General features: G+C 40.8%; 1 protein-coding gene across 2 annotated transcripts in view; it reads right to left on the reverse strand.

The window, feature by feature from the left end:
- Nucleotides 1–14,533, reverse strand: part of SMC1A (structural maintenance of chromosomes 1A) — a 47,002-nt gene that overhangs the window by 18,640 nt on the left and 13,829 nt on the right. For both annotated transcript variants that reach the window (XM_013976542.2, XM_005700868.3), the window contains exons 12-19: nt 14,328–14,474; nt 14,091–14,228; nt 13,003–13,119; nt 12,798–12,904; nt 9,671–9,812; nt 7,159–7,304; nt 6,914–7,067; nt 5,430–5,540 (exon numbers count right to left, since the gene is read on the reverse strand). In XM_013976542.2, coding sequence (XP_013831996.1) covers nt 5,430–5,540; nt 6,914–7,067; nt 7,159–7,304; nt 9,671–9,812; nt 12,798–12,904; nt 13,003–13,119; nt 14,091–14,228; nt 14,328–14,474 — 1,062 coding nt within the window. The remainder of the gene's footprint in view (nt 1–5,429; nt 5,541–6,913; nt 7,068–7,158; nt 7,305–9,670; nt 9,813–12,797; nt 12,905–13,002; nt 13,120–14,090; nt 14,229–14,327; nt 14,475–14,533) is intronic.

Here is a 14,533-nt window from a genome sequence, read left to right on the forward strand (position 1 = left end):
AGTCCTGAATATTCATTGGAAGGACTGATGTTGAATCTGAAACTCCAATACTTTGGCCACCTGATGGGAAGAACTGACTCACTGGCAAAGACCCTGATGCTGGGAAAGATTGAAGGCGGGAGGAGAAGGGGACGACAGAGGATGTGATGGTTGGATGGCATCACTGACTCAACGAACATGAGTTTGAGTAAACTCCAGGAGTTGGCCATGGACAGGGAGGCCTGGAGTGCTGCAGTCCATTGGGTCGCAAAGAGTTGGACACGACTGAGCGACTGAACTGAATTGAACTGAGAAAGAAGTCAGAGCTTTTCAGAGAAATGGCTAATTCCATATCTAGGGTGGAAAATGTAAAGGATGAGCCTGGATGGACACACCAGAAATCAAGGAATATATCAGAGAGTGCAAGAGTTGTGTCAAAATTATTCAGAAGCCAATTTGAATGAGTCCCCATGGGCCAAAGATGCCAACGACTTCATACAATGAGGATAATAATCATAAGAGTGCAACACATCAAATGTTTAAATCTAAAAGTTCATAACAACATGAAAACAACTCGGTGGCCATATCTTGAGAATGACAAAGAACCAACTCATTATAAACTGATAAAGAGAAAGAATCCAGCACATATATCCTGCCTTTCCTATACAAAATACCCCAGGGTAACCAAATAATTGATGAGAGAAAATCTCTTTACAGTGTTCTAGCTAATAAAGAAATGATAGACTAAGATGACCATTTTGCAACCCTTGACAAATTATATAATGGGTCTAAGCAATAATCATCATGGCTGCAAGCTACACAAAAAGAGCCACTGACCAAATGTTATAAACCTCTTGATGGAAGTAACAACCTCATTTGAAGCAGTCTTGACCAAATAAACCCCAAAACTTGAATCTAATCAAACCTTTAGATTTGAGCTATCCAATATACTGGCCATAAGCCACACATCACTACTGAACATGAAAAATGCAGCTAGCGTGACTGAGGAACTAAAGTTTTTATTTTACTGAATGTTAGATAATTTAAATTTAAAAACTGACAATTCAGTGACTACTAAACTAAGTATATTTGGAACAACTTGGGTATGTGGTTCTCCGTTTTCAATTGTAAACTTTAGGATATCTAAATACAGATCAAGTATTTTTGAAGAAAATTTAGAATCCAAATGGAGATATGCTAGAAGTGTAAAACAGATAATGAATTTTGAAAACTCAGTACAGAGAGCTGGTCAAATATCTCATCAATAAATTTTATAATGTTTACCATTGAAATGTTAATTCTTTTGGATATACTGGGTTAAACAAAATACAGTATTAAAATTAATTTCACTTTTTAAAAGTTACACGTGAGTCATACTATATCTGTATTTAACAGCACTGATCAACATCTAACTACCCACTTACAGGAACTACAGGGTCTAGCAGAACTCATTTTTTTGCTTTGTTCTGGGGCAATATTTTAAAAACCACAGGGCATAATCAACATTATAGAACATAGAAAATCCTTCAGGAAAAATAAGCAAATTTCTTCAACAACAATAAATATTGTAGAGAAAAATAAAAATAGACAGGAGGAACTTTTGGATTAAATGAGACATCAACCAATCACTAAATCAATTATCTGTTTCTTTCATTTTATTTGACTCTCAATTCAAACAAGCAAAGAGTGTGTGTGTGTGTGTGTATAACAATCCGGGAAATGTGAATACTGATCATAATATTAATATTAAGGAATTATATAATAATATATAACAATGTAAGCTATTGGGTTTTTGGTATGATAATTCTAAATATTTTAAAGAATTTTCTCTTATAGAGGTACATTCTGAAATATTTACAATACAAATGAAATGACATGGTATCCAGAATTTACTTTTAAATATCCTGGGGGTGGGGAGGGCGGAGAGGATGGTGTGTGTCGGGGTGCACATGAAACAAGTTGGGCCATGAGTTGATAACTGCTGAAACCGGTGATGGCCATGAGGCAGCATGGTACTATTTTACTCATGCATATGAAGTTTTCTGTAATAAAAATCTAAAAATAAGATCAGCAAAAATCAACGTGAAGTGGCTCCCAATGGCCAAGAATGGGATAATACGAGTATCAGAAAGAAAAATGACTCCAAATAGACTGAAAAATACCAAAACACATTTAAGCACTTAAGTTCATAAAAAATATAAATTAGAAACCTTACTGGTCATCTTTAAAGGTTATAAGGGCAACCACTCTAAAAGCTGAGAAATAAAGGCAAGGAATTAAGTATTTATTCTACCTTTTCTGTACTAACTGTATTTCAAAGGAACTAAACAGTTGATGTGAGAAAGTTCTTTTTAGAAATCCAATTAATAAACATAGGAGGAATGAAAAAATCAGAAAATTACCATTTTGCAGCCCTTAATAGATACAGGCAATGATCATTTGTTAATGACTGCTAAAACCTGCTGTGAAAGGCTGATAGGGAACTTGATAAAATTCCCTTATAAAATTGATGGGGCTAACAACACCTTAACCTGGTGATCATGATTGTTTTTTCTTTTTAAACTTTACATTATGTAAATCTTGAAACATTCACAAAAATGCAGATAATGATGAAATGAACCATCACGTACCTATTATCAGCTTCAATAATTATCAACTCATGGCCAATACACTGCCATCTACACCTAATTCCTTACTATATTCAATTATTTCCAGACATTTCATCCATAAATAATTTCAGTATGTATTTATAAAACAGGGATTCTGAATCTCAGCACTAATATTTTGGGCCAGATGATTTGTTGTTGTGGGTAGTGCCCCTTGTATACTGTAGGATGTTTAGCAGCATCCCTGGTGTCTATCCACTAGATACTGGTAGTAACCCTTGTTCTAGTTGTGACAAGTGGGTGTGAAAAGAGTACCTCCAGACATTACCAAATGTCCCCTGGGGAGGCAAAATCTACCCCACCCGTTGAGAACCACTGTTGTAAAACTACGAATGTTTTTTACCACAATACCATTATCACCTAGAAATACTAACAGCAATTCCTGAACATCCATCATAAACTATCCGACAGTTCAAATCATCCTGATCATGCTATGTGAAAAATTTTTTTACAGGTTTTTCAAAGCAGGTTCCAAATAAGGTGCCCACATTACACTTGGTTGCATGTCTCTTAATTCTCATTTAATCTATAAATTCCCCTGCCTCTCTTTTCTTTGCAGTAGATTCAAGGGAGGGTGACAAATTTTAACTGGTTTATTTGTCTCATAAGTTTATAAAAGTTCTCCCTTTTTGTTTATTTCTTTCTTCCCATTTATTTATGGAAGAAACCAGGCCTTTTGTCCTTTTGAGTTTCCCACAGTCTGGATTTAGCTAACTGTATCCCTGTGCTTTATTTAACATGTTCCTCTGGCATCAGTGTTTCATATAATTGGTGGATATAAAAGCTTAGTATTTCATAGGTAATGTCATGTATTCATCAAATCTTATCACTACAAAGACAGAACTGATATTCAGTGTCTACTGATGTGATGCAAAAGGAAGTTTACAAGTACCGAGCACCACCTATTCTTGCCAAAAATAAAAAATAAATCTGAACCCAATCAAACCATAGATATACCAATCAGTTTATAGGAAACACAGGGATGGAAGAACATGATAAATAACACCATGGGACACAGTCAGTCAAATTCAGAGAATAGAAAATTGTACAAGACCAACGACCCACTTTGTTTTTTTGGGCCCCAAAATTACTGCAGATGGTGACTGCAGCCATGAATTTAAAAGACGCTTACTCCTTGGAAGAAAAGTTATGACCAACCTAGACGGCATATTGAAAAGCAGAGACATTACTTTGTCCACAAAGGTTCGTCTAGTCAAGGCTATGGTTTTTCCGGTAGTCATGTATGGATGTGAAAGTTGGACTATAAAGAAAGCTTAGCGCCAAAGAATTGATGCTTTTGAACTGTGGTGTTGGAGAAGACTCTTAGAGTCCCGTGGACTGCAAGGAGATCCAACCAGTCCATCCTAAAGGAGATCAGTCCTGGGTGTTCATTGGTAGGACTGATGTTGAAGCTGAAATTCCAATACTTTGGCCACCTGATGCGAAGAGCTGACTCATTTGAAAAGACCCTGATGCTGGGAAAGATTTAGGGCAGGAGGAGAAGGGGACAACAGAGGATGAGATGGTTAGATGGCATCACTGACTCAATGGACATGGGTTTGGGTAGACTCTGGCAGCTGGCGATGGCTAGGAGGCCTGACGTACTGTGGTTCATGGGGTTGCAAAGACTCGGACACGACTGAGTGACTGAACTGAACTGAATGACCCACTTTCTATCATAAAGAGGAAGAAAAAAATAAAAAGGGATAAGAAAATGTTATAGACCATAAGAGACCAATTTTAACACATGGACCTCACTTGAATCCTGATTTAAAAACACAAACTTTTTTTAAAAAGATAGTTATGGGACATTCATGGAAATCTAAACATTTATTGACTATTAGGTGACATTGCAGAGTCAGTGCTAATTTTTTGGTATGATATTGTGGCTACATTTTTTAAAAAAGAATCCTGCCAGAGATATATACTGAGGTATATGAATGAAATACCTAGAATTTGATTTTAAATTTGCCAATTAGGAGGGGGAAGGGTATAAAAAACAGGATTGACCATATGCTGCTAATTATTGAAGCTAAATGACTGGTACTGGGGTTTATTATATCATTCTCTTCTCTCTACTTCCATTTATCTGTTTGAAAGTTTCCTTAATAAAAAGCTTTTAAAAAATATCAAGTTTCCCTGGCTATAATGATAGCTTGGAAAGCATCAGAGATTATTCAGGGGGCTCCTGTAGTGGTCCATGTGAGAGGTGAAAGCAGCCTGCACTAGGTTACAGTACAAACAGAGAAAAGTAGAATTCAGTAGATATTTGGAAGGTAGAATCGACAGGGCTTGCTAATTTATTAAATATGCAAAGTGAGAGAGAGTCAAGGACATTGAAGAGGCAGATTTGGGGAGGAAGGCTGGAGTTTGAGGTACCTGTGGGACCTAGCATAGAGATAGCAACTGAAATCCTGGGAGAGGAAATATGAAGGATGAGAACCCCACATAAGGAAAGGATGCCCGGGACAGAGCCCTGAGGAACCCCCAAAGTTTATCTGTTCACTGTACAGGAGCTTGTTCTCCATGTATCTAGGCTGAGATGCATACACAGGTGGAAGGCGAAGACTGGTAACAGGCAGGGACAGGGGCAGCTGGGAGTCGGGGGTAGAAGATGTGCCTGTGTCTGTGTGTACATGAGGGGAGAACCTAGATCACAACTTCACTCCCTTGCAGTTTGCCCCTCCTTCCAGACATGGTCCGTCTCCACAGGGCCCCCAGATGGGTTGACCCTCTCTCTGGACAGCTGGGAGGATGACCCCACCCCCCAAGGCTGAACCTCACCTTCAGATCCTCACACAGGTCACCGTAGTCAATCTCGATGAGAGCCTCTCGTGCATAGATATTGGAAGTCCGTTGGGAGCCACTCACTGAATCCTCCCCTTGGGAGCTACCCTGCAATAGTGAGAGGGAGAGTCAAATGCAGCTGACTGGCCATAAGAGTACACCTCTAGAGGGGGCTGGAGAGGGGGCCTTCTTGGCAGCCTTTGATGCCTTTGAGAAGCACCTCGATAGAAAGCACTTGTGGTAAAAGGAAGAGCAGTTTTGATGGCAGAAAGACCTGAGTTCAAAATTGGGCTCTACCACTGACTAATGACTTCCCTGATGACTCAGACGGTAAAGCGTCTGCCTACAATGAGGGAGACTGGGGTTTGATCCCTGGGTGGGGAATATCCTCTGGAGAAGGAAATGGCATCCCACTCCAGTACTCTTGCCTGGAAAATGCCATGGACAGAGGAGCCTGGTAGGCTACAGTCCATGGGGTCGCAAAGAGTCGGACACGACTGAGCGACTTCACACACACTGACTAATGGTGTGACCCTGGGCAAGACATGCTGTTGCTCAAATCCTCATTTAAACACACAAACCCTCATCTGTAACATGGGACCATGCCTGCCTGGCAAGGCTGTGCTTAGGATTAGAAGTAGTTATATCATGTGCTACCATGATGCCCGGCACACTGCCAGCGTTCAGAAGATTTTGCTGAATCAAATGGAAATGCTATTTGGGAAGAAAGGAGGGAGAAACACATGTAGGACTGAGATACATGTTTAGGTCAAAGACAAGTGCAGACCTCCTCTCAGTTAACAGTCCTGCCCCCTTGCCATCAAGCCTCACTTCTGGGGGATAAAATGCCTTGGCTCTTCTATTGGCTTGTGTCTTTCCCTTCCCCATAACTATGCTTCATCACCTTTGGGTTGCTGCTGTCCCTTACCCAACCCTCTCATGACCGGCCTCTCTCACTGGAGCTAAGTTACCATCCCTCAGGACCCTCAGCTTTCATCTTCCTTTGCTCTTGGGATGAGATGGTTAGATAGCACCACCAACTTCACAGACATGAATTTGAGCAAACTCTGGGAGATAGTAAAGGACAGTGAAGCCTGGCATGCTGCAGTCCATAGGGTCACAAAGAGTTGGACATGACTGAGTGACTGAACAACAACCAATATCCATAATCTGCTGGAACTATCTTAGCTCAGGTCCCTGAGGTTAATGAATGATTTCCTCTTCTACTGGCTTACCTTCTTCTCCACCTACTAACAAACACCCTACCCCCAAACTGCCCTCTCACATCAAGGCTATTACCTTTCACCTCACCTGTCTTCACAGCCTCACCCTGCCTCATCTCCTCTGCATCCCTCCTTTTGTCACTCACCACCCTCACCCACCATCCTTCTCTCTCTCACCTGCCCTCCTTGGCCACCATCATCCTCCATCCCTGGTTATGTTGTTCACAGCCCACACCCACCACCAGCCATGATACTCACCTCTTCCTGACTGATATCATCCATGGTGCCCTTAGACAGTGGCAACTTGATGTCCTGCATCTTGCAGGCCTGTAGCAGGTTGTGGCGGTCACTGCGCTTCTGTTCAAGCTTGGTCTCAATGGCTGTCACTTCCTTCTGCAAATGGGTCATTTCCCTAAGAAGATCCAGGGAGATAGGTGAGATCCAAATCCAGCAAGCTGCCCATAATACGTACTTCCCCCAAGCCCAGACCTGCACCCACTCACTTGTTGGCGCCCCCCAGTTTCTTACGAATCTCCTCCATCTCGTGGTTCTTGTCATTCACCTCTGACTTCTTGGCCAGGTGCTGGTTCTTCAGGTCTTGTAGCTGCGCCATGGTCTCATCTATGATCTTCATATGTCTTTGCTCCTCCTGGGCCCAGCAGGGGGAACAGGACAAGAAGTGAAGGCTTTCTCTCCATTCCCACTAGAATGGAATGGAATCTTCTCCCTCTGTGCCCACCCTTTCTACCAGGTGGTTTGTTGGAATCTATCTTCGATGAGCTCTGCTTTTACAAACCCCCATAACTCCTCTGGCTTCCTTTACCTTTTTCCAAATTATTTTGTTGACCTCCCCCCAACCCCAATATACAAACTGCCTGTTGTAGAAATGTTCAAAGTATAAAAAAGTATGAAGTAGGAGGAAAAAAAGAAATTACTTGAAACCCAACAAGGCAGAGGTAACCAATTAACATTTAGCCTATCACCTCCCAATATTACTTACGGACAAGTCTATATAGTTGAGGCTAAATTATAATTAAAAGTCTATATTCTGACTTAATGTTATTTAAGCATCTTTTTCACATCAACATTATTGTCACAACCAACAATATCAATGTTTTTAAAAAGCATAATACTATATGTTTTCCGTGAGTACACATATAAGAGGACTTCCCTTGTGGCTCAGCTGGTAAAGAATCTGCCTGCATTGCAGGAGACCTGGGTTCAATCCCTGGGTTGGGAAGGTCGCTGGAGAAGGGAAGGGTTACCACTCCAGTATTCTGGCCTGGAGAATTCCATGGACTGTATAGTCCATGGGGGACAAATAGTCAGACATGACTGAGCAACTTTCACTTTCACTTTTCACACATATAAGAATGTAATTACATGACTGAGGGACTTTCACTTTTCACACATATAAGAATGTAATGAACGCCTATAAAGTCTGGAAGAATACACTCTATATGACACTGGCCCTAGGAAGAGTAAAAGGACTAGGATTGAGAGTGGCCAGTCAATGGGGATTATAATCTTACTTATTATGTTCTGATTTTTAAGGAGAACGTTTTCATTTTGATCTGAAAGTCACAGAAGGGGATATATCTGCAATGCATAAGAAATAATATGCATACAGAGAGTACAAATGCTAATATGGCAAATAATGGCTGATGATCTTGGTGACAAGTAGATGGGAGTTCTTAGTACTATTTTTGCAACTTTCTGCTAAATTTAAAATTATTTCAAAATAAAAAGTCAAAAAGAAATAGATGATTCTTGATCATCTACATGTCTACCTATTTCTGCCCCAGAATTTTACTTCCCAATCTCTATTTGCATTGAGATTGCAGTGACACCAAAGAAGACTACTTCAGTCATCAGGGTTTAATGGAGGGAAAAAAAACAAACAAACCATACAACCAACAACCAACAAAGGCAGACATAAAATGATGTACTTAAGCCAAGTGAGAATCAAATCACCTCATGTAGGGATGTTGCAAGGAACTAACGTTTCACAGCAATTTAGGGAATTCCCTGGTGGTCTAATGGTTGACTCTACACTCCCAATAGCAGGGGGCCTGGGTTTGATTCCTGGCCAGGGAACTAGATCCCAAGTGCCACAACTAAAGATCCTGCATGCCCTAATGAAGACCTGCAGCCAAAGAAATTTAAAAAAAAAAAAAAAATGCTCCACAGGAATTTAAAAAGAAGGAGTGTGAGTAAATGAGTTGTCAAATAACCGCTGGAACAGGCATGCTTGACTCAAAGAAACTGAGCCATGGCAGTCAGGCACACTGTGAATAGGAACTCAGTTTCAGCAAAACACCAACACCTGCTCACTGAGTTCATGTGGTTAATTATAAAATTAATTTGGAAGTTTGTCCTGGCTTTTTGGTTAAGTGGTACGTTTGTACATATTTAACATTAAGGATATTTTAAGCTAACATAAATCTTTAAAAGAGGTCAGTATATCACTAAAATTTGAAACTATTAAACTACACAAATACTTACATGAATGTAGCATAATTTGCTTCAATCCTAATTCCCAGGAGACATGGGACAGTTTCCTATATGGAACTATAAATATTTGTCACTAATTATCAACCTGTGTGCACAAAGCTATGCCAGCACTTTGGATCTCCTCAGGTATTAGTGAGTTAGGAGAAATGTATTCTGAAGACTCTCAATGGATGCTGCCATATGGCCTAAGAATGCTGGTCTTGTGCAACATAACATGCTGGTATCCTTTTTTTTTTTTTAAAACTTGGGTGATGTGATAAGAAACAAATTACATGTAATTATTGTTTTAATTTGCATTCCTTTGAGTTCTACTAAGGCTCAATTATGGATATGTATTTATGGGTTATCTGAATCTCTCCTTGAACTGTTGATGCCACTCATTTTTCTCCCTATTTAGGTCTTGGTGTTTTTCTTCTTTAGAGGAGGGCTTTATAAATTATGGATATTACCTCTTCTAATTTTTTCTCCTAGTTTTTAGTTTTTCATGTTCTCCTTTCTTACCTTCTTGAGCTTTTCTATCTCATTTTCATCTTTTTTCACTGTCTGCTCCCACATGTGTACTTTATCCTGGTCCTCCTTCAGCTGGTTCTTTTCAAAATCCAACTGGATACCCAAACGAGTCTTCTGATTCTCAAATTCCAAACTGTGGGAAGAAAGGAGAACTAGGCCTAAGGCACAGGGACTCAGTTACTGCTGAATATAAGTCACCACTGAGCTCATCCACACAGATCCATATAAAACTGTGCCCTCAAGTTACAGAACTAAGTTCCCTGGCCTAGCTTTGTAGGTATGGCACAAGGCAGAGGAGACTGGGCCAAACTCTATTAAATTTTTCTTTAAACACTGGAGCCCTCCCCTGACAAGTTCCTAGAAGCAGATATAAAAAGGTCCACCTGAATCCACTAGCTTTGTTAATTTCTATTTATTAAGCTTCTGTGTAGTTTACATACATTACCTCTAATCCTCTAACGAATAGCTCTACAAGTAGGCACTATTATCCTAATCTTACAAAAAAGGAAACTTTCGCCAAGAGGTAAAAGACTTTGCCCAAGGCCATAAAGCTAGCAAATGTGAGATCAGATCCCAGTCCATAAACACCAAAACCTGGGATTCTTCTCCTATGGCATCCTTACAATATAATGTGGTAGGATAAGAGGACTGGTATCCAAACTCTGCCATTTACTGGTAGTGAATCTCAGATAAGTTAATTATATCTCTTTATCTGTTTTCTCAACTGAAAAATGGAAATAACAATAGTACTTACCTCAGTTATTGGGAATTAATATGTATAAAGTTTTTAGAACCTTGCCTGGTACACAGTAAGTACTCGATAAATTTTAGTTATCATCACCATCTCCAGGTTGACTGACTGTATTCAGTTCATGGGCTTTGACTCTTTCCAACTGTCCCCAAACCCCTGCACATACCTCTGCCCCAAGATCCCAGAACTTCTATGAGGGCAGAGACTGGATAGTAAAAAAAAAAAAAAATGGAGAAAACAGATCCCTGGTAGTTCCCTCCTCCCTAACTCTTTAGCAACTAAAAAAGTATGCAACTAGCATACACAGACATTAGCAGGACAAGGCAGGGCTAACTTCCAACTGCCCCTCCACCCCCCAATATGGTATGACAGATGTTGCCAGCTGTCTTGCTAGCAGCTTAAACCTATTAGTCACTATAATCCAAATAGAATGTAATTAACTCTATAATTTTGAGCTATGCAATTTTAAGTTCAATCTCTTAAGAATGACTCATAAAGCCTTCTGTGATCTGGCCCCTGCTGACCTCTCCAACACCCCCACCTTCCTCCTGACCCCATTTTTCTGCTCCAGACATTCAATACTTAGTTTATAGAACAAAGCATGCTCTCTCACACCTCTGAGCATGCTGTTCTCACTGCTTGGAATTCCATTCTGCGTACTGCCTGGGTGGCTAAATCACTCTATAGGTCTCCAGTTCATCACTCCTTGTTCTGTAAAACCTTTCCTGAGGATTGCGAATAGGTTCTTCGTTTCTATTATACTTTGTTGGGTTCCTCCCTTTTGGATGCAGTTGAGTTAATCATACCCCAGAGTTCATGTAACTTTCATGATCACTGTCTGTATAAGACCTTTCCCTTGTCTCCTTGGGTTCAATCAGATTTCTACTCCTATTATGTTCCCTACAGTGAGCAAATACACTGAAGTGATGTACATTATATACAGATAGGTAGATACATACATATGTATATAACCTTAAAATGCATATGCTTGTAAAATGTTGCTTTTAAATTTACACAAATGTACAGTGTTATAAATTTATCCTTGTTACTGCCTGTAAATCTAGTTCCTGTCTGAACAGAGTATCCATAGTCTGTACAGTCATCACATTTGACTTGCATTTCTCTGCAGTGACAGCTGTCTACATCGCTATCAATGTCCCACTATCACAAAGTACGCCAAGATGAACAACTCTGAATCTGTCTCTTTGAGACCTGATGGCCAAAACTCTTTGGGATACAGACCCAAGGAGTGGCTTTGCTAAGTCAAAGGACTCATGTAGACTTATTTTCACCAAATGCTAAGTTGTTTTAATTTGCCTTTATCTGATTAGGATTGAGACCGAACATCAACTCATGGTTATTAGCCATTCGAGCTTCTCTTTCCATGAAATGCTAGATATGACTACATCCTATCCATTCTTCTACTGAGTCTCTAGTAGGTTTTTTTTTTTCTTCTTGTTGATCTACAGTTCCTTGAACATTTTCCTCTGTACTTTCTATCTACCTAAAGTACAGCATTATTCTGAAATTGCTAATCTACTTGTTTATCCCCTCCACTACCCCAAAACTCCCTCAGGACAGGAACAGTCTCTGATTCAATTCTACATCCCTTGAACCTGGCTTGGGGGTAGGAGACCAATGAACTGTTACAATATGGGTGATGGGCTGACTGAAGCCCAGGATTCAAGGGGTGACCTCCTTCAGAGAGACTGTCATGTTCATCTATCTTACCCTCATCTCCCCACTGTTTCCAATACCTAGCACAGGACAACTTGGCACAAGGTTGAACAAATGAATAACTAAAGTGGGAAAGAAAAGAGAAACTTGCTTTGTTCTTACTATTCTTCCAACCTAGAACTTTGGCCCTCCTCTCACTCATCACCTATTAGGATAATGACAATAATAAAAGCTAGTATCTATTGGGAGTTCCCTGGGTGGTTCTAGTGGTTAGGCTTTCACTGCTGTGGCCTATTATCTACTGCTCTTAGTAGGTGCTAAGTATTATGCTAAATACTTTATAAGGATTAAGCCCAACCTCTGATCTACCTGACAATCTATGAGATAGGTATCATTATTATCCTATCTGACACATAAGGAAACTGGGGCTTAGAGAGGTCATTATCCAAGACAAATGAACCTTGGAGCTGGGATTTTAATCCAGGTAAACCATGTTTAAAACTGGCACTCTTAATCCCTATACTGTGACACGTGCTTCCCTGATGTCCCTGTTCTTTAAAGGTGACTACAATAAATGTCCATCATTCTAAAAGCTGCTCCTTACCTTATGATGGTATTTGACTCCCCAGATGTCAGGCTAGGGGCTCAAGGATACCTCAATCTCCCCCTTCCACCCAGACTTCCACCTACCGCTTCTTAGCGATTTCATTCTGCCGCTTCACCTTCTCTTCTTCAAACTCCCGGATATTGCGCACACCAATCTCCCGACAAAACTCCTCAAATACCTCATCCTCTACCTAAGGAGAGAAGCAAGGGAGAGAAAAGGCCCTTTGGGTCAGAATGCTGCTTCTAATCCTATTCCTGCCCGTGTTGGGCAGGTACATCCTCTACCAACCTGGTTCATCTTCTCCTTTAAGTCTTTCATTTCCCTCTCTCGGCTCTGGATGATCCTCTTGATATCATTGATTCGAGGCCCAAAGTTGGCTAGCTCACTTTCCAGCTTGGACTTTTCCTGTAAGAAATGGAATTGAGAAGACAAAAGAGACCAGGATCCTTAGAAAAAAAGAGCCACCCTGTGTGTACCAGTCCCATGGACAAAAAGGGCTAACTCTCCACACACTGAGAACCTGACTTAGCACTACTCCGCTCAAGGCTGCATCATCTCTCACTTGAACCATCATATGGCTTCCTTCCCTGGCCTCCAGTCTGTCAGGTTCAATCCAAAAGGCTGGGCACACAATAAACATTGTTATTTACAGGTCTACACTTTCCTCATCTGTAACCCCTGGGGCCAGGTGTGTCCTGGAATTTAGACTTTTTGATTTTAGAAAAATGACATACATACTACATATTATATAACACCTCCAGAGTGGTCTGGGGAAGCACCCATAATCAAACACATTAATATAGCTAGAAAAGTACCTCCACTCACAGGGACTGAAATATCTGTAGCTCACTTTCAAAACTCAGGAGAAACTCAAATATTTGCTGAATGAATGAATTAGGTTAATAGCACCTAACATTTATTGAACATTCACTTGGTACAAGCAATCAGTCTAAATACTTCACATGTATTAACTCATTCAATCTGTGCAAGGACCCTATCCTTCTACAGACTATTTACAGATTAAGATGAAAAAATGGACACTGAGAGGTTTACAAAAACAAACAAACAGAATGTTCTTTGAGTATCTGTAATACATGCATTTGAAAAAGACATTTCTGGAATATATTTTTCAAAAAACTCTTACAAACCAATATAAAAATGATCAAAGGATTTGAACACTGAGAGGTTTAGTAACTTGCCTAATATCATAGAGCCAAGTCCTAAACCCCTGACTGTCTATGCCATCTATTCCTGGTTTCCAGGAACAGACTGGGAGGAGAGAGGGAAGAGGGACAACTTCCCCACCCCTAGAACTGAGCGTAGAGCAGGAATATGAGGATGGCCATTGGTGAACAGGGCTGAAAGCCAGGTCCCACCTGCAGATTAAGGGCCAGATGCCGTGTCTTGGTCTGTTCTAGGTCACTCTGTGAGTACTTGAGCCGCATCTGCAGTCCGTGGGCCTGAGACTGCACCTGACGTAGTTCTGCCTCTTTTCGCTTTGCCTTCATCTGCTCCTGAAGTGGACAAGAGGGAAAGGCTAGGTGGTAAGAAGGTGGCCGGCTGGCCTGGGCTTAGGACTCCCATTCCTAGGGACAGCCCTGCCTGTGGCTTACCTTCAGCTCTTCTGTCAACCGCTCCTTTTTCTCTTTCAACTTGTCTACTGCTTTCTCATCCCAGCGTCGGGCCTTGGCCTTCAGGTCACTGGCCCCGCCAGAGATCACCCCTGACTTCTGGAACAGGGTCCCATCCAGTGCCACTGTCTAAATACAGCAGGGAAAAGAGAGGAGGGGAGAGAAGCTGAACAAAGGAATCACCAATA

This window comes from Capra hircus (assembly GCF_001704415.2).
Source record: "Capra hircus breed San Clemente chromosome X unlocalized genomic scaffold, ASM170441v1, whole genome shotgun sequence".
In the NCBI taxonomy this organism is placed as follows: Eukaryota; Metazoa; Chordata; class Mammalia; order Artiodactyla; family Bovidae; genus Capra; species Capra hircus.